This window comes from Clarias gariepinus, chromosome 18, assembly GCF_024256425.1.
Source record: "Clarias gariepinus isolate MV-2021 ecotype Netherlands chromosome 18, CGAR_prim_01v2, whole genome shotgun sequence".
NCBI classification, from domain to species: domain Eukaryota; kingdom Metazoa; phylum Chordata; class Actinopteri; order Siluriformes; family Clariidae; genus Clarias; species Clarias gariepinus.
Window position 1 is genome coordinate 16,648,624 of NC_071117.1, and position 18,819 is coordinate 16,667,442.

At 38.5% G+C, this 18,819-nt stretch overlaps 1 protein-coding gene across 1 annotated transcript in view; it reads left to right on the top strand.

Moving 5' to 3' along the window:
* The window catches only part of sorcs3a (sortilin related VPS10 domain containing receptor 3a), a 287,711-nt gene that overhangs the window by 196,730 nt on the left and 72,162 nt on the right, over window positions 1-18,819 (top strand). Inside the window, exons 5-6 of the mRNA XM_053477444.1 lie at window positions 12,442-12,515; window positions 15,433-15,497. Coding sequence (XP_053333419.1) covers window positions 12,442-12,515; window positions 15,433-15,497 — 139 coding nt within the window. The remainder of the gene's footprint in view (window positions 1-12,441; window positions 12,516-15,432; window positions 15,498-18,819) is intronic.

Below are 18,819 nucleotides of genomic sequence, written 5' to 3' on the forward strand. Positions count from 1 at the left end.
CTCTGGGCTCGGAGGAATCTGGGATGGACCATCACACAGTGGAAACGTGTAAGATGTATCAGGAGAAATGGACCACGTGTACTGTGGTCAAATGAATTAGGAGAAATGGACGTTCCGTGCTCTGGACCAAAGAAGAAAAGGATCATCCAGATTGTTACCAGCAACAAGTCTAAAAGCCAGGGTCTGTCCTGGTATGGGGTTGTCAGTGTCCTTGGCAAAGGTAACTTGCACTTCTGTGATGGCACCATTAATGCTAAAACGTAAATAGAGATTTTGGAGCACAATATACTGCCTTCAAGAAGACAGGGACACCAATGCATATTTCTAGAAGACAAACCACATTTGCACACATTACAAAGTCCTGGCTGTGAAGGAAGATGATACAGACCTGTCTGCAGTCCCGACCTGTCTCCAATAGAGAATGTGGGTCAGACTGGGGTAGGGGTGCAGGGTCAGCCATGCTACAGTGCCCCTGGAGCAAAAAGGGTTAAGGGCCTTGCTCAAGGGCCCAACAGTGGCAACCTGGTGAGGCTGGAGATTGAACCGCTGATCTTCCAATCAGGAACTTGGTGCCTTAGACCTCTGAGCCACCACTGCCCCAGGTGATTAAAGGATCCCCACAGCAGACCATCTGATCTACACGTAACTTGGTATACATTGCGATGGATGCGCTTCCTGATGCAATCCTCTTATTTTATCTGGGCTTGGGACTGGCACTGCATCCTGTAGCTGAGGTTTGGGCATTGGGTGGGAACTGAACCTGGGACTTCCGCATGGCAGGTGAGAAACCTACCACTTTTGCCACCAATTTAGACTTTTTTGTGCAAAGAAATAGCATTAAATAAGCAAATTCAACACCTTAATGGCTGTTCGCACTCTGTCCTGGTGTTATCTGAACTAAAATAAACCAGCACTGCCTTAGGAGTGGAATGACTCCAAAAAAGGATCCATTGGGAGTTGCTGCCATTTTTAGCAATTACAACCCTAAATTATATTTACAACTGAATCTAATTATGATTATAATATTATGGAATAGAAAATAATGCAGAATTGTCCCTCTATGCTTGGGATTAGAGAATTAAGGTTGTGAAAATATCCTAATTAATTCTCACAGTATCATACTAAGTTCTGTGAGACAAAGTAAGATGAGTTGTATAAGACAACGTTGGTTGTTTCACAGCATTTAAATAAATCATAAATAAGATCTGTAAAGATCTCATAGTATTAAATATCTCAATCTGACACTTATTATGATTTGATAAAAAATTAGTACCATTAGAGAGACTACATGTTTGCTGATTTGATAAATATAATTTTATATAATTTAAGTTTAATTTGTTAGCCAATTTTTAAAACAATATATTATTTCCTAACAATTTGACTTTGTTTATACAGTGCATTGTGCTCCTTAAAGAGCAAATGGTTTCAGTGATTTCAGCATAGACGCACCAAAAATACAGTGCAAACATTTTGAGCCACCTATCATTTCTTCATATATTGCCTGCAAAGAGACAGACTAGTTTTAATGTTGTCTTATGGAATAACTCTCCAGCCTTTCTGAAGGACTTTTTGGCTTGCATTTTCAGTCGAGTCCCTGTAATTGATCAGTTTTAGACGAATGATTTTTGTTTGTTATAAATTATTCAAGCATAAAAAAACATCTAACTTGAGGTATAACTCGGTGAAAAACAGGTGTAAATGATGACAGATGATGCAGTGATTAGTGTACTGGTGATGCTGAATGCTGTGTGATTGGGACAGATGAAAGGGGAAATGAGGTTGCTGCTGAGGTATACAGAATAAACAGCCAATGTTTAAATTCTATCTTTAGGCACTTTGACGCCTGTGCCAATAAAACATTTGTTCCTATTTATTTAATTTAGTCTTCATCATTTAATTGAATTAAATAGGAAGAAACAAGAAGCGACTCAAGTCTTTTTCACCATATTATGCACAAAATGTAACCATTATTTATGTTAAACCTACTGACAGTCTATAAATTGGTTACCTCATTATTGAATGTTACAATATAATGATAAGATGATTCATTAAAAAAAAAATATATATATATATATATATATATATAATGTTTCAATGTTCTTTGTTATAATACTTTTTTTTCCTATTTCTATAAAGTAAATATTTATATGTACATATTTCTGAGTGGAATATGAGTAAGACAGAGATGCAGTAATTGGCACCCAACTGCTCAGGTGAAATTATTTTTATGAGTTTCTTAGAAGTACGTGAGTAGGTGTCGAAATAGAGCTTTGTTCTCAGTAGCAAAAACTTAGCGAAAAAGGAAACCCTCATCTTTTGCTATAGCTCTCTTGCGGCTGCATGCGAGTCAGCGTGATTTACAGCACTGTCCATAAATGCATCAGGAATTTATGGCAAACTTAATTAGATGGCATAAAACTGAATTATGGTAATGGCCTGGGACAGTGGAACAATAGTGCTTGGTTACTCATTTCCATAATTCGATATCTCTCTCTCCCTCTCTTTCTCTCTCTAGTATTAACTACATTAGGCACTGATGAGCTAAGCCCCCACATTCACATCTTTTTATTTTAGTTATTTACTTATTTATGTATTTATTTATTTATTTTTACTGTTTCCTGTTATTGTTCCCAACATGAACTACATCTTAGTTTAAATGACTTTAATAGCCCGCGATGATTATTTAAAACTGAGTATTCATCCATCACCCAAATCTAATCACTCATTAGCTCATTTACAGAACTTAGTATAAACTTTAACACAGTTTAATTAATCCAATAAAGTGTAGTCCCCATTATACAGTAGCACATTATCATAAGCGATGTCTTCCTATTATCTGTTAAAACTAAATATGTTCTGCTGCATCAATAGCATTAACATGGCCGTCTCGCAGATTAAGTGTCCACATCTTTCAGTAAACGTCACTGTTGTGATGGTAATTGAATGCTAATGAATGTATTAGAGCCAACAACAGGCTGTAATCACTTTGCCGTGTCTCGCCATTCGTCTGCCTGTTTGTGAGCATGAGTTTTATTCAAACGAAGGCTGCTGACACTCACCAAAGAGCAAGCTGTGAATAATTACTACCATTACTATAAATTGGCGTTAAAAGTTGAGGTGATTGTACCATCTGTGAAGTGAAAGTGATCCGTACGTGGTTTTTGAGGTATTTTAAACACATGGTTCAAAGCAGGAATGCACCAAATGCAAAGCTGGCGATAGACCAGATACACCGTAGTTTAGACAGTAACATGATAATTCAGGATAATGATTTCTGTTAAACTGTGTGATTTTAAACACAAATATCCACTATTCAGCAAGTCATATTTACACTTTTCAATGGATTATTATATATATATTTTTTTTTTAATGTATGAAAACTGTTCTGTTCTCAAGCCCGGAAACAACGGTCCGCTGCCTGCTTCTACTCAACCATGGCACTGTCTGCATCAAGTGTCGAAGCTACTGTATGTGGGGCCAGAGGTAGCTCAGTGGTTAAGGCATTGGACTACGGTTCGGAAGATCCCAGGTTCAAACCCCACAACCACCAAGTTGCCACTGTTGGGCCCTTGAGCAAGGCCCTTAACCCTCAACTGCTCAGATGTATAATAAGATAAAAAAATTTAAGTCGCTCTGGATAAGAGCGTCTGCTAAATGCCCAAATGTAAATGTATCCACTGTCAGCGATGCATGCCGAGTAATGTGATTGGTTTAACTTGTCAAGTTACTTTTCGTTTTACATTTCATAGTAGAGTGGAAACAGCAACGGAGACACAAAGCCATACTGATATATAAAACCAGATGTTCACATGAGTGGGGTACTTTGTTTGAGTGCTGGTATCAAAGGCAAAAAAAAAAAAAAGACAAAGCAGATGAACCAACTACCTATTGTTTTGTAAACCTGTGTTTACATGAGGATCCAGGGGTTTTTGTTCTTATTGCTTTTGTGCAATTGAGCCACTGTTCAAAAGGAATTTATTTATGAGAAAAGAAAACCCCTAAACAAGCCCAGAATTGGTCCTGGTGCAGACTCGTGTGTTTAAACCCTGTGAGAAAATGCCCTTAATCTGCACTTTATCAACACCGAGTTTAGAAACATTGTGTTTTTATTACTTTGATGCCATGAATAAATGCTAGAAGAGCAATAGTGATTCAGTTGTGGTAGGTTTGGGGAGTATACTGTATCAGGGTATCATCGGCACAACTGAAACAACTGAGATGATGAGTTATTTTGCATAATGTTATAACCGAAGAATATTGTGAAATAATGAAAAGGATCAGGCGAAGAACTCGTCCCTGAGGTACACCCATAGCCACTCTAGCAGCAGCAGATTTGTGTTTTTTCCGATGGCAAAAAAAAAGTGATGCCTGTTAGTAAGATCAGATCTGATTAGCATGAAGCATGCTAAAAGAGCTATTAGGCTATGCATTGAAAAAAGGCTACGAGCATTGATAAGCACATGAATGATGTGTTCTGTAAAATGGCATGAAGGTTCGGCTTTGTGAATCCCACTCCCTCGCATCATTCTGTCACGCCTGTCTTTGCGAAATGTTATCACATCAGTGCTAGATCGTTTTCTAAGAAAGGAACCGGGTCTAAAGGCTTAAGCATACTATATCTAAGTTTTCTTTTTTTTTTCTTTTTTTTTGCTTTTTGTTAAAGTATTCTGTCATTTCTCCTATAATTAAGCCATGCATGACCTACTTTCGAACAAAAAGGTACCACATTAAGGGTCTGTATAGAAGGTTAATACGATTATATTGCAGTCTGGCTCAGCACTCTTATAAAAAAAAAATAATCCAACAGATAATTAGTTAATTATCAAGCAGGATGCTAAGGGTTTGTGACCTCTTAGCACTGAAATCGTCTGTTCCTATTTTCAAATCAAGTTTTTTTTTATTATTATTATTTCTCCAGAGTGCACAGCCATGCAAACGTGCACTGTGTACCATACATTTTCCATTATAAATCCATTACTAGAATCCGTCTTTGTCCCTCAGCAGCCATTAGCAGGCCTTCCTTTCCCTCTCTGTTGGTAGTTTCCTAATGTTGGCAGTGGGTCCTTGCCTCCGACTGGTGATTTATTGATGTAAGTAGGGAAGCTATGAAGCTCACTTTGTGACAGCCCCAAAGCTTTTAAAATTGAGCACGTCATTGGGCTGATGAATTGCCTGCAGGTTGAGCGTGCCCAGTGCTCTGATACATCAACATAGTGCTTATAAGCACCCCTGCGGTCCAAGAGCATCAGCTGTGACAGAGGATAGATAAGCTCTGGACTCTCAGTCAGCTTGCTTCAAATCTAGATAGATTGCATTAAATGTAAGAGGCAAACAATTGACTAGGCAAAGGATGTGATAGTAATGGGACCTATCATCTGATCCTGCTCGATATTTTCCCAGCGAGAGCGGGAGGGGAAAAAAAAGCCCTTTCCTAAGCAAATGCGCTGTTAAATTTGCCCAAGTTGTCACTTTGGGTTCTAATAGTACTTAATATACCAGAGCTGCATATATCAACTTTATTTAGTTCCTCTGTTTTATCTATTCTACCTCATTTCCTGTTGCAAGATGAGACTTGGCACTTTTATTGCTTTAGAGTCACAGTACTTCCAAATCGTAACTGGAACCATGTTAGCTGCTAATCTTCCCTGAAGTTTTACCCAGCACCTGTTTGCTAGCCTGAGGGTGATAGATATACCTCTAGTGGAACCCACTATAACCGGAGAAGCCATTTATAATAATCTGTATCCAGTGATTAAATAGGCCAGAGCTGAACTCAGTCTGTGCCTCCTCGCTGCGTGACTAAAATTACAGCACATGCGGAGCGTACCAAGGGGAGACAGAGTAGCATCAATCAGCGTAGTAGGAAAAGAAACAGGCCTCCGTCATTAATTGTGCCTGGGCATGCGGAAAGCTAATTAGAGCACTGGAAATTAGGTTGTGTGTAACGCAACATGGACGGGTCATGCTAGCTTTCATATGTCATGTACTTTTAACGTCACATTGCTCAGCACCTTATTAGGCAAAGACAGAGTTATTGCACTGAATGGCAATAGTTAATGTGAACTCATTACATTCCTTTAACATGAATAAACTTTGACATTTACTTATGCCACAAAGGGTACAAAGTCAGTACAAGTAATTAGAAGTTATCTTTATACGGAATGAATATACGATGGATGTGAAGCTGCGTTTATTTCTCTTATACCATAATAATTAGCTTGGACTTCTTTGGAGAGTCTTGCCTTGTTTGAAAACCCATTTTTTAAGGTTTAAGTTAAGTTTATATGTAAAACATGTTAATATAGAAACATACAGTACTTTGCAGCTGATGACCAGGCTGGGGATGCTGAATGCTGAGTGGTTGGAACAGATGAGAGGGGAAACAGAATCTTTAGGAAATGAGGGTGTGAGTGTGTGTATGTGTGTGTGCCCTGCGATGGATTGGCACCCTGTGCAGGTTGTACCCTACCTTGTGCCCGAAGCCTCCTCGGATAGGATCCAGGTCCCCGCGACCCTGAAAACAGAATTAAGCGGTACAGACAATGAATGAGTGAGTGACTGAGTGAGTATCTTAAGGAATGTTGCAACCTGACGCAGTAAACTATTTGTTGCACAATATTGAGTAATATACTGTACAGTACATTGCCTGACCTGCATCAAGCTAATCAGATTTGAAATAGCTGAATTATGTTAAAAACAGACTAACACAATGTTAAATATAGCAGATAGCATTAACTTCATGGAAGAAGTATGGGTGGAAAAAGTAATACAGTACTGTAGATGATTAAAGTAGTAAATGATTGGTGGATTTGCATCGTAACAATTATAATAGAAATCATAGCTATGTTCAGTACTGAAAGTAAAAGCAGTTCCCCACATATACGGTAATATATTGAGAGCTCACAGAACTAGGACTAAACAGCGTGAACATAACATAAGTGTGACAAAAAAAGACTTAATGTGGTCTGATGAGTTTAGATTGACTCTGTTCGAGGGCAACAGGTGTCAGGGTAAAAAGAGACAAGCCTGTGGAGTGTTATGATCTGGGATTACTTCAGTTAGTCAGGTCTAGGCTCAGCAATGTTAAGTGAAAATAAAAGGAAGTTAGCTGATTACCTGAATGTACTAAATGACCAGGTTATCACATCTATGGAGGCATTTTTCCCTGATGGCACATGCATATTCAAAGACTCAAATTGTGAAGGATTGGTCATGGGAGAGGCACTGCCGTGACCTTTTGGTTAGCACTGTCACCTTGCACCTTCAGGGTCTGGGTTCAATTCCCTTCTCAAAGTTTGGGCTTCCTCTGGTTATTCCAGTTTCCTCCCACAGTCCAAAGACATGCAGATTGGGCTAAGTGCAGTTCCTACAGTAAATAACCCATAGAGTTGAATAAGTGTGGCCAAAAGTTTTGAGAATGACACAAATATTAGTTTTCACAAAGTTTGCTGCTAAACTGATTTTAGATATTTGTTTCAGTTGTTTCTGTGATGTACTGAAATATAATTACAAGCACTTCATATGTTTCAAAGGCTTTTTTCCGACAATTACATGACATTCATGCAAAGAGTCAGTATTTGCAGTGTTGCCCCTTCTTTTTCAGGACCTCTGCAATTCGACTGGGCATGCTCTCAATTAACTTCTGGGCCAAATCCTGACTGATAGCAACCCATTCTTTCATGATCACTTCTTGGAGTTTGTCAGAATTAGTGGGTTTTTGTTTGTCCACTCGTCTCTTGAGGATTGACCACAAGTTCTCAATGGGATTAAGATCTGGGGAGTTTTCAGGCCATGGACCCAAAATTTCAACGTTTTGGTCCCCGAGCCACTTAGTTATCACTTTTGCCTTATGGCACGGTGCTCCATCGTGCTGGAAAATTCTTTGTTCTTCACCAACCTGTTGTTGGATTGTTGGAAGAAGTTGCTGTTGGAGGGTGTTTTGGTACCATTCTTTATTCATGGCTGTGTTTTTGGGCAAAATTGTAAGTGAGCCCACTCCCTTGGATGAAAAGCAACCCCACACATAAATGGTCTCAGGATGCTTTACTGTTAACATGACACAGGACTGATGGTAGCTCTCACCTTTTCTTCTCCAGACAAGCCTTTTACCAGATGCCCCAAACAATCGGAAGAATATGACTTTGCCCCAGTCCTCAGCAGTCCATTCACCATACTTTCTGCAGAAGATCAATCTGTCCCTGATGTTTTTTTTTTTTTTTGGAGAGAAGTGGCTTCTTTGCTGCGATTCTTGACACCAGGTCATCTTCCAAAAGTCTTCGCCTCACTGTGCGTGCAGATGCGCTCACACCTGCCTGCTGCCATTCCTGAGCAAGCTCTGCACTGGTGGCACTCCGATCCCGCAGCTGAATCCTCTTTAGGAGACGATCCTGGCGCTTACTGGACTTTCTTGGACGCCCTGAAGCCTTCTTAACAAGAATTGAACCTCTTTCCTTGAAGTTTCTGATGATCTTATAAATTGTTGATTTAGGTGCAATCTTAGTAGCCACAATATCCTTGCCTGAGAAGCCATTTTTATGCAACACAATGATTGCAGGTCATCATGGTTAACAATGGAAGAACAATGATTTCAAGCATCACCCTCCTTTTAACATGTCAAGTCTGCCATTCTAACCCAATCAGCCTGACATAATGATCTCCAGCCTTGTGCTCATCAACATTCTCACCTAAGTTTACAAGACGATTATTAAAATGATCTCAGCAGGCCCTTTAATGACAGCATTGAAATGCAGTGGAAAGAAGGACTATGCAATTCATCTGATCACTCTTCATAACATTCTGGATATGCAAATTGCTATTAAAAAAACTTAAGCAGCAACTTTTCCAATTTCCAATATTTATGTAATTCTCAAAACTTATATATATATATATATATATATATATATATATATATATATATATATATATATACACCCACAATCCATCACACACACATGTATATATGTGTGTGTGTGATGGATTGGCAACCCGCCTCGTGTTCTGTGCGTCAGTGTACACTTTATACAGAATAAAGCAGTATAGATGATGAGTGCGGTTCCGGGAGCATGAGGAATAGTTTTACACATTAACTGGCCACTTTTTGATTATTACAGGAACATTAAAGGTGTTATGCATTGACATTAAATGTTTGTGTAGTTTTTCGTACCTCCTAATTTACATATCTGGACCTGTATTTGGTTTTAAACTAAAATAGAAGCTTTTATTTATGTAAATCGTACCCATCTGTATCCAGAAACACTTGAAACAACTTAAGGTCCAAATGCATTATCAGCATGGTGTGAGAATTTCTACTGACAGTTAAAATATTTCACTACTTAAGTGCATAACTACTGTAAATATCCATAAAACTGTGTTTTAATCCTGCATATAAACATATTTTTGTTTGTTTGTACCCGCCTGCGATATATTCTAACAAATTTAACTGGTTCTTTTTTCTTATAATATACATAAAATTGAAGCAGTCTAATTAAATCCATCGCTCTGATCAGATTAGGCCTGCAAGTACAAAACCTCTCTTGAGTTTTTATTGTTGCCTTCCACAATAGGCTCTCTAGGCTCAAAATGCTTTCCTTAGGAAAAAACAGAGGCGTTTTTTTTTTAATAAAAAAGTACAACAGAACAACCAAACAACTGTAAAACCAAGAACCATGAACACTAGTGCAGTAGTGCACCTCCTACTCAGATCTGGAAATATTCACCTCACATGATCTATTCATAGTTAATCAACACCTGCTGACCAATCAGATTTGGTTTCTAAATTGGTAAAGATATATTATCAAAAACCCAATCCAATGATTCAATTTGAATGATTAAATTTTATGCTTGTTTTTTATTTCACTTGCCTTTATGCTATCTAACATTACTTCCCAAGTGCTGGTAAAAGAAGATACCCACTTCAGAACTGTGTTGAGTGCTACTGCATTGTTCTTGGTTTTATAGTTTGCTGTGTAATTATACCATGGCTGCATGTTGTTTAAAACCTTTGAAGCCTCTCAATTTTAATATTTACATAAGACATTACAGCGTGTCTCATTGTCTCATCTAGCACACACAAACAAATAGTTTATCTAATTAGAGGCGGTGTACTGTGGAACGAGAGCCCTGGGTGCCAGTGTCCTGTCTTAACTCTTTGGATAGTTTGAGGCAAGAGAACGGAGTGAGGCAGAAATTATGGCTGTGAATCATGGTTGTCCTAGACAGAATCCAAAGTGGATGCCCGTCTCATCCATTAGTAATTCCTCAGAGACCTTCTCCCCAGAGACTCATCCATTTCGGGGTGTTCTTGCAGCTTAGCACGTCCACTTCGGGTCCATTTAGACCGAGAATTGATGTCTCCATATTTAGCACTTGAGATCTTGAGTTACAAATCTGAAAAAGAAGGGCTCATTTCTTTGGATTTATGGCAAGAACTTTATATTTGTACAAGTTTATAAATTATTTTACCACCGAGCTGTTCGGATAAAGTAGACAGTAATTCAGCTGCAATGCAAATCAGCAGTTTGGGCTATATTCAAGTGTTAGTTTCTATGGGATTGTCCTAGTATATAGTTGTCATAGTAAGGTGAAAAAAAGTTGCCGCTCTTTATGTGCTCCCCTTTTTTCTCCTGATGAGCGCATCGCTCTTGAATTGGGCCAAAATAATCTGGACTTATCAGACCACATGCTCCATTTTTGCTATTGCTCCAAAGTCTTTATGCACCCTAGCAAATGGAAGCCTTTTTCTGATTTGTTTCACTAACAAGTGGTTTTCTTATCGCCACACAACTGTTTTGCCCCAATGCTGTGGACTCCATAGCTATGATAACCTGGTTATTTAAGTGATTCATCAGGTGACTTCATTTTATTGTAACACAACAAGTCTAGACCTGGCCAATAGAAGCAACTCCAGATCATAACCCTGCCTCCAGAGGCTCGCACAGTGGCCACTATGCATGATGGGTGCATCGCTTCATGTGCATTCCATTTTACCCTGACACCCCTATGGATCTGGAACAGGGTCAATCTTGACTCATCAGACCACATGACTTATTTCCATTGCTCTAAAGTCCAATCGTTTTAAATTTAGTAGCAGCTAATAGTAGCCAACGAATGTATATGCTGAAGTGTGTTTGTTTTGACAGATAGAGAAGACACTGCAGTATGAAGGTATTCTTTTGCAAGTGAAACATGCTTTGTATATGATGCCAGCGATGCATGTATGAAAGTAACAAGTCGAGTGTAGCTGAGTGTAGCGGAGTGTAGCGGAGTAAGAGTAGCGTTTCTTCTTCACAAATCTACTCAAGTAAAAGTAAAGTATGGTGCAGTAAAAAGTACTCAGAATTAAATGTTTTTGAAAAAAGTTACTCGAGTAAAGGTAACTCGTTACTACCCACCTCTGGTAACTAATAACTCATAAGTAGCGGCTAACTTTCTTATGGATGTTCGACAACGTTAAACCTAATTCTAAAGAGATAAAATGCATTCAAAAAAAAGTTGTGTGTCCTGTCGCTGTAGATACTCTAGCAGTAATTTTTCAGCAACTTCCAAAATAAACAGAATTTCAGAAACAAACTAACAAAAAAAAGTAATAATAATAATGGAAGTGCAGGTGAAAAGGGGCTGTTAGTCAGCTTGTGGTCTCCTCAATTTCGAGTTCAACAAATGACATCAAATTAACATCACAGAATCAGCAGTAATCAATGTAGCTGTTTTTAATTTTAAAATGTTATGTTGTGTGTGTGTGTGTAGTTTAAAGATCAGTAATCTTAACACATTTCAGCTTGTTAAATTTAAAAAAACTTTCTACCCGGTGTACTTTATTGAGTAGATACAGTACAGGTCACAGTTCATCACAGTTAGCTTGCTAACATGTTGATAACAAAAAACAAATCTGGTAGCATCCGTGTATTTCTTTTCCTACTTTGTTGCTTACTGTAAGTGCTCAGAGGTTAAATATAATATAATTTTGGGATTAGGATTTCTACATCTGAGCTAGGTCAAATGCAGAATAATATCGACACGCCATTAAGAAGCAATATCAAATTAAGTTGGTTTTATTCAAACCTTAACAGCATATTACTGTTCATCAAATGTATTTTTTTAATAGCCATTTTTGAAACACTAGTGTCCCATCTGGCCAAAGTATATATATCTGTCTATTAATTAGAACAGCCGGGGTTTAATGACGTCCCCACAACTAACTGCAAGGTTTGTGCTTTATGGCCCATCCTGAGTTTCATATACCATCTCACCCCATTGGTTCAAGCTTTCTGTTGCTATAATAAAATCTAAATCACACTGGCTAATTGGATTTAATCAGAGGAAATGCAGTGAACTGGAGAAAAATCTTCCATCCTGTCGCTCTGGGTGAACAGAGCACACCAACTTTAGTGATAGGCTTTTAACGACCATGTCTCTCTCTCTCTCTCTCTCTCTCTCACTCAGCTGTACAGCTCATTTGACTTTGGACGGAAGTGGCATCTCGTTCACGAGCGAGTGACCCCCAACCGCTTCTACTGGTAGGTTACACACCTCACGGCACACTTCAGAATGCAATATCATGCTCAGGTTATTGCAAACACCATCTCGGCAGAATGATTCTCACGCAGCGTAAACACAAATTATAGGATGCGTCGCAAACTGTCGGATTGGTTGCAGGATTGCTGTTTTATGTTTGGCATGTAGAGTTTGCAAACAACTTGTTTGACCATTTTTTTTGTGTCAAAAGCGTGACTTTGTAATCCTGGTTCACTCATTGCATATTTTTTGGGGTACATTTTTCACCCTGAGTCTTGACATTGAATTTCCATCCCATGTTGCCTGAATCCCATGACAGTGAGAGGTTGAAGGAGAAAAGAGATGAGAGAAAATGTTCAAGTACATCACAATAAAAGTGTAATAAGACAAGGCTGTGAAGTTTATCATTCGCTCCTTCTCATTTTCTCTTTGCTCGTTTCCTCCACTAAGAAGCGTGCCATCATCACAAATGGATGATAGAGACATTAAACGTCTATATTATGAGGTGACTCATCCCTCTGCGTGTATATAAAGGCTAGATTCATTATGTAGCGACATCCTAAATGTATTTCATCATTTCTGATTTCTTTTTCTCCATACGTATATAGATAAGTGCAGTAGTATAGTTTAACAACAGCACACAATATATACTGTAAATAGTTAATTAAAAGAGATAACACTTTAGGTGACTTGCAGTATGGTGGCCCTGAAGTACAAAATACAACAACGTCTCACAAAACCCAATGACGTTTCGCAAACAATAACTGCATTTCGCACAAAATATCTTGAAAACATGACCAAATATCCCAAAACAAAAAGACATTTCCCAAAACACAACTACATTTTTCAAAAGACAAAATCGACGGTGGCGCTAAAGTAAAATATTCAACATTTTCCAAAACACAATATTACCCAAAACACAGCAACACGACATCTCAGAAAATATGACCAAATATGCCAAAACAAAAAGACCTTATTTTCCAAAACACAAATCTATGGTGGCCCTGAAGTAAGTACAAAACACGACATTTCACAAAACATAACCACATTTCCCAAACCGCAAATCTATAGTGGCTCTGAAATACAAAACTCTGCATTTCCTTAAAACTGAATGACAAAATGTTGGTGTGTTTTGTATTCGTACTTAGGCACCATAGTCACTTGACCTTTAGTACAAATCAGGTAATATTGACTGAGGCATGGGTTTTGCTGATTGGATAGTGGATAGTGACAAGGCCGGATATAAATGCAGGTCAATTTGAAATAATCTGGAGACTACATCTATGGACAGAGGGCTATGGCTATTAGCGTTAGCAATAAGTACAACCCTTTCATAACCCATATGGAAAACCTAGTAATCCCTTCTTAAAGATACACCCACACATGCATATGGTGATGGTTCCACTTAATAACCCTGAAGATAGCCTTGGACTCGGATGAGTCTGTGATGGCTTGTGACTGCAGTCGCTCAAAAGTTAAGGACTGACATCTCCACTAACAGTTCTCCAACAACGGAGGTGAACTTTAGATTACTGTAACTTAAACACCTTTCCCGTTATGTTGAACTTTCAGCCTCATAACACACACATACACCAGGGACTGAATTGTAGCCATACTACTGTAGCTGTATCACCCAAATGAGAGAAGGGTTCCCTGTTGAGTCTCATCTTAAGGAACAAACTGATAGTTACTGATACACACACACATAAAGCTGCTTTATGTCAAAAGTGCTATGCAAATAAAATTGAATTGAACAAGCCAAACAACTAAGGAAATGCAAAGATTTAACTGATGCTACTCATTAGAACTGTATTGTTTCTACTGCTTCATCATGTATACAGGATTACGAGGGCCTGGAGTCTATCTCAGGAAACTTAGACACAGTGGTAAAACTGCTTGCCCTATCATCCGGAGATCGCTAGTTGGGTTCCCGGGTGAGGCTGTAACTTCTCGCAGCCGGAGGTCTAGAGCTCTGCCGTTGCCGGTTTCCAAGTCCCGGATGAGAAAGGAGAAAGGTTGGGCATTGGGCAACCCGCCCCCGGAAAAAAACAACCGCTACGGAAACAGTGAAATTCCTCTACAATGGAGAACTCTCGTTGTCCTATGCACCAATCGGTGCTGGTGGCCTTAAGGATTAAGGACTCATTCAATTACTACGGGCAATTTGGGAATGCAAATTAGCCTAATCTTCATGTCTTTGGAAGGGACCTGGAGTACACAGAGGAAACCCACCAAGCACGGAGAGAGCATGCAAACTTCATGCACTCAGAGGCGGGAATAGAACCTGGCCTGGAATCGAACCCGGACCCTGGAGGTGCAAGGCGGCAGTGATAAACACCAAGCCACCATGCCCTTAACAATAAGTCCAAAACAAAAAAATTGTCAAAAGGGCATGCTTTGCAGGAGCACACCACTAGGGGAAACCTGCTTTTTTCTTCATTTGGCAGACCCAATCCCACTCTCTAAAACTGACTAAAAGTCCAACGATGATAGACTGAGCCACTAGCACCGGCATGGGAATAGTTTTGGAAGTGTTTCAACAACTAGACACCACAAACCCAAACATAAAGTGGGTCTTATTTTCATTTACACACTCATGAAACACAGGCAACATCATTCGTATTTCCAATTATACTCTCACCTCTTATATATAGTGTACACACACAGAGACACACACACACACACACACTGCTCAGAAATGAAAGGCCCTCTTGCCGTAGTGATAAACAACAGTGCAATTCCATTTTCCCGTCATGAGACATTTGGGGAAATGGCAGCGCATAACGGGGAGCAGTCTCGTTTTATTGCCACTGCAGAAATAGAGCTAAAATAAGATGTCTATTACTAAGACTGTGTTTCTGACCCCTTTAAGGTAACCCCTCTTCTTTTGTGTGTTTCGTGAACGGTGTACTGCTGTAGGTCTGTAAGTGGTCTGGATAAGGAAGCCGATCTGGTGCACATGGAGGCGTACACTTCAGATGGAAGTAAGTTGTTTTTTCCCCCCGTTTGTGTGTTAGTTTGATATTGCAATATTGTTTTTCCTTTATTTCCCCGTCTTGTGCAATCCTCGATACTTCACATCAAGCTAAATTCATACAAATCTATTTGAGAAAATCATTGCATTTCAACACAGATAGACCAAACTCCAAGCACACACAGTTTTGTTCAGATCTTAACAATATTAAGCAATAACATTGATTAATTTATGCTGTGCATCCAGAGACTAAGCACAAAGCAGGTTTCCAATTTGGATGGGAAACTGGTCTATCAGGGACCACCATGCGTATACGGATTCACATCTAGAGATTTCTTAAAAAAGTGAACTTGTTAACCAAATGTTTGATGGAGGTTGATGTAAAACCTGACAAAACTCTGTGTGCATGGAGTTTGCATGTTCTCCCCGTGCTTGGTGCGTTTCCTCCGGGTACTCTGGTTTCCTCCGGAAGTTCAAAGATTCAGGTCAGGCTAATTGGCGTTCCTAAATTGCCCGTAGTGTGTGAATGGGTGTGTGAGTGTGTACCCTGCCTTTTGCCCTAAGTCTCCTGGGATAGGCTCTAGTATCCCTGAATACAGGATAAAGTGGTATAGAAGATGAGTAAGTGAGTTAATCTAGATCTTTTTAACTGCAGCAGAAGTCGCTCATTCTGTATTTGCTTACTTGCTTTTCATACAGCACACAACCCTGCAAAGAACTTATTAGTAAACATCAAATACAGTGCAATACCATATCATTTATATCACCAATCAAATATACAGTATATACTGTACTGTATACTCCATAAAGCTTTTTTTGGCTCCATTAAGTCCAAGTCACTGAATCATGTTGACACTTCTCATGCATAAGGAAAGAGTTTTTTTTTCTCTCTTTTTCTATGTTAATCAATCACTTCATTGCTGTCAATTATCACATCAGCCATGTGCTAAATAATAAGATAGAGGTTTTGCATGCACATACAAAAATGTTTGGTTACTCATACAACACAATACTTTTGGTTGATATATATATATATATATATATATTTTTTTTTTTTTTATAAATGTACTACAGAGTAGTGCTGGTTTAGACATGCAATTGTCTATCACATTACTGTAGTCAAAAATATGTCGATTTTTTGTGGCCTGTTGATTTTCACAACTACATGGTAGGTTTCACAAATCTAACTAGGCCCAACACCAGAAGTGCTGATTGGGAGAGCCCAAGTCCTTTTTTTTGCCTATCTGAGTCGTTTATAATGAGGTAAGAATCTTTAAATGGCCAGTGAATGAATATCTAACGTCGATCTAACTTTACCGTGGTGAGGCGATGCCTTTACTGTAATTAGCATTAGCTCCAAGATAGCATGACTGAATGGGCAATTCCACACTGTAGCTTTATTCCAATAGTACTAAACATCGACTATATAAGCCACTTTGCCATTACAATACATTCATTAGTTATACATGAACGCTTAGAATTTAGCAATCATGTCCTGCACTGCTCATTACTGAGGAGAGTTCAGTGAGGTAGCTAATCATAGCAGCATTGTTCTTATGCTGTAGTCTACCACAACAAAAAGGAAGTGCCGTTTGTGTAGCTACATTATTAAACTGTTACAGTATACTAGTGAATGTACTCGTCGTTGGCAGGATAAAGAAATTCTAGATATGGTTAAAAGGTTAAAGCTAAAAATACGCTGATTAGCTTTAATGCAATGTAATCTAATTATTTAATGTAATGTGAAGAGAAAGGGGATTTCAGGTTGAAGCCTATGTACATGTCTGCCTGTCTTTTTGCACAGCAACTCTCTGTCTAACCTACTGTATTAATACAAAGAAATAAGAATTTTGTGAGGCTGTGTATCCTGCTCATTGTTTATGCTAAGTTGTACTTCGTTGTACAGATCCACTCCCTTTGGTAATGGGAGAGTGAATCTCTCACTGATGAGAAATCGAAAAAGTATAAATATGAAGTTTTGTCTGAAATGTCTCTAGGGGGTAAAAATTCCCTTATACATAAAAAAAACACTTATACCACTTCTGTGAAAATATAAACAAACCCCAGTGAAAATATTCAGTTTAACTTTTCTAATTAATATCTATTGGTGCAGGTGTTTGTTTACATTGAGCAAGTAGCTTATTAGTCGATTATTTAATCCGGCATTTAACTGTTCTTAAAATCACTTTTACTCACCATTTTGATTTTATTTATGGTTCAGGTTTAACTTCAGGCAAAAATTTAAATACTTGATTAAATTTAAATAATTTAAATAAAAATAATTGATTAAATTTTGTCCAGCCGGTTTTGAATGATGCTGTAACACCGTGCCGCCCAATGTATGAAACGGAAGCATATAATTGAAAGAGCGAGTTCTGACCAATGTACAGACAAAACATTTATTTAATTTATGGCTTCAAATGATGGCCCATTGTGCAGGCATGGCAGTGGGTTCTGTACTAGTGTAGGGGAAACACTGGACTGATTACAACTGTCCAAAAGTTTAATTCATAGGTTACAGCTTGGGATGTTGACTTCTATGAATGTGGCAGGATTTGTTCCTCTTTTTTTTCTCTCATCCATATTTCTCCCCAATCCGCTGACCAGCCAATTTTTACCCACCAGCCAACTCTCCCCATCATACAGCAGATACCCTGGGAGGGTGAAAGTTTCCTCTGAGACATGTGAATCCAGTCAACTGCATCTTGTCGAACTGCTGTTGTTTATCACTCCCTTTAGATTTTAGCACAGACAATTGTACTCCCTTGGCTATGGTCCACGGATGGCTGTGATACAACACACGATACAACAAACACTTTTCTGTTGCGCCATTTGGGATCCCTTTAGGTCTGCTTTTGATCTGGTTTATTTCATCCAAAACACTGCAAACTTCAAAACACTTCATTCAATAAAGGATATTTGAATCTTTTTTTGCCATTGAATCTAGAGAACTACAGAATAATAGAACATCATGTTGATTTGGTGTTGAATTATTTTACACTGTATTACAGTTACAGTACAGTAAATAAATGCCAGATCTACTTTTTTTGATTATCTCTTTTACACACCCGGTATTAAGTATTAACCGCATCCAAACATTAATTAGGTGTGAACAAGTTCCCTTGTAGGTTAATACAGTGATAATAATAGATAAATGAATAATTCAACAAAAACACATAAGTAAATACTCCAAGTACTGTAGATAGATAGATAGATAGATAGATAGATAGATAGATAGATAGATAGATAGATAGATAGATAGATATGTATGTATACTGTAGTAATAACAGGTCTTTTACAGTTTTTTTATTTTCAAGTTAACACAATTTTGT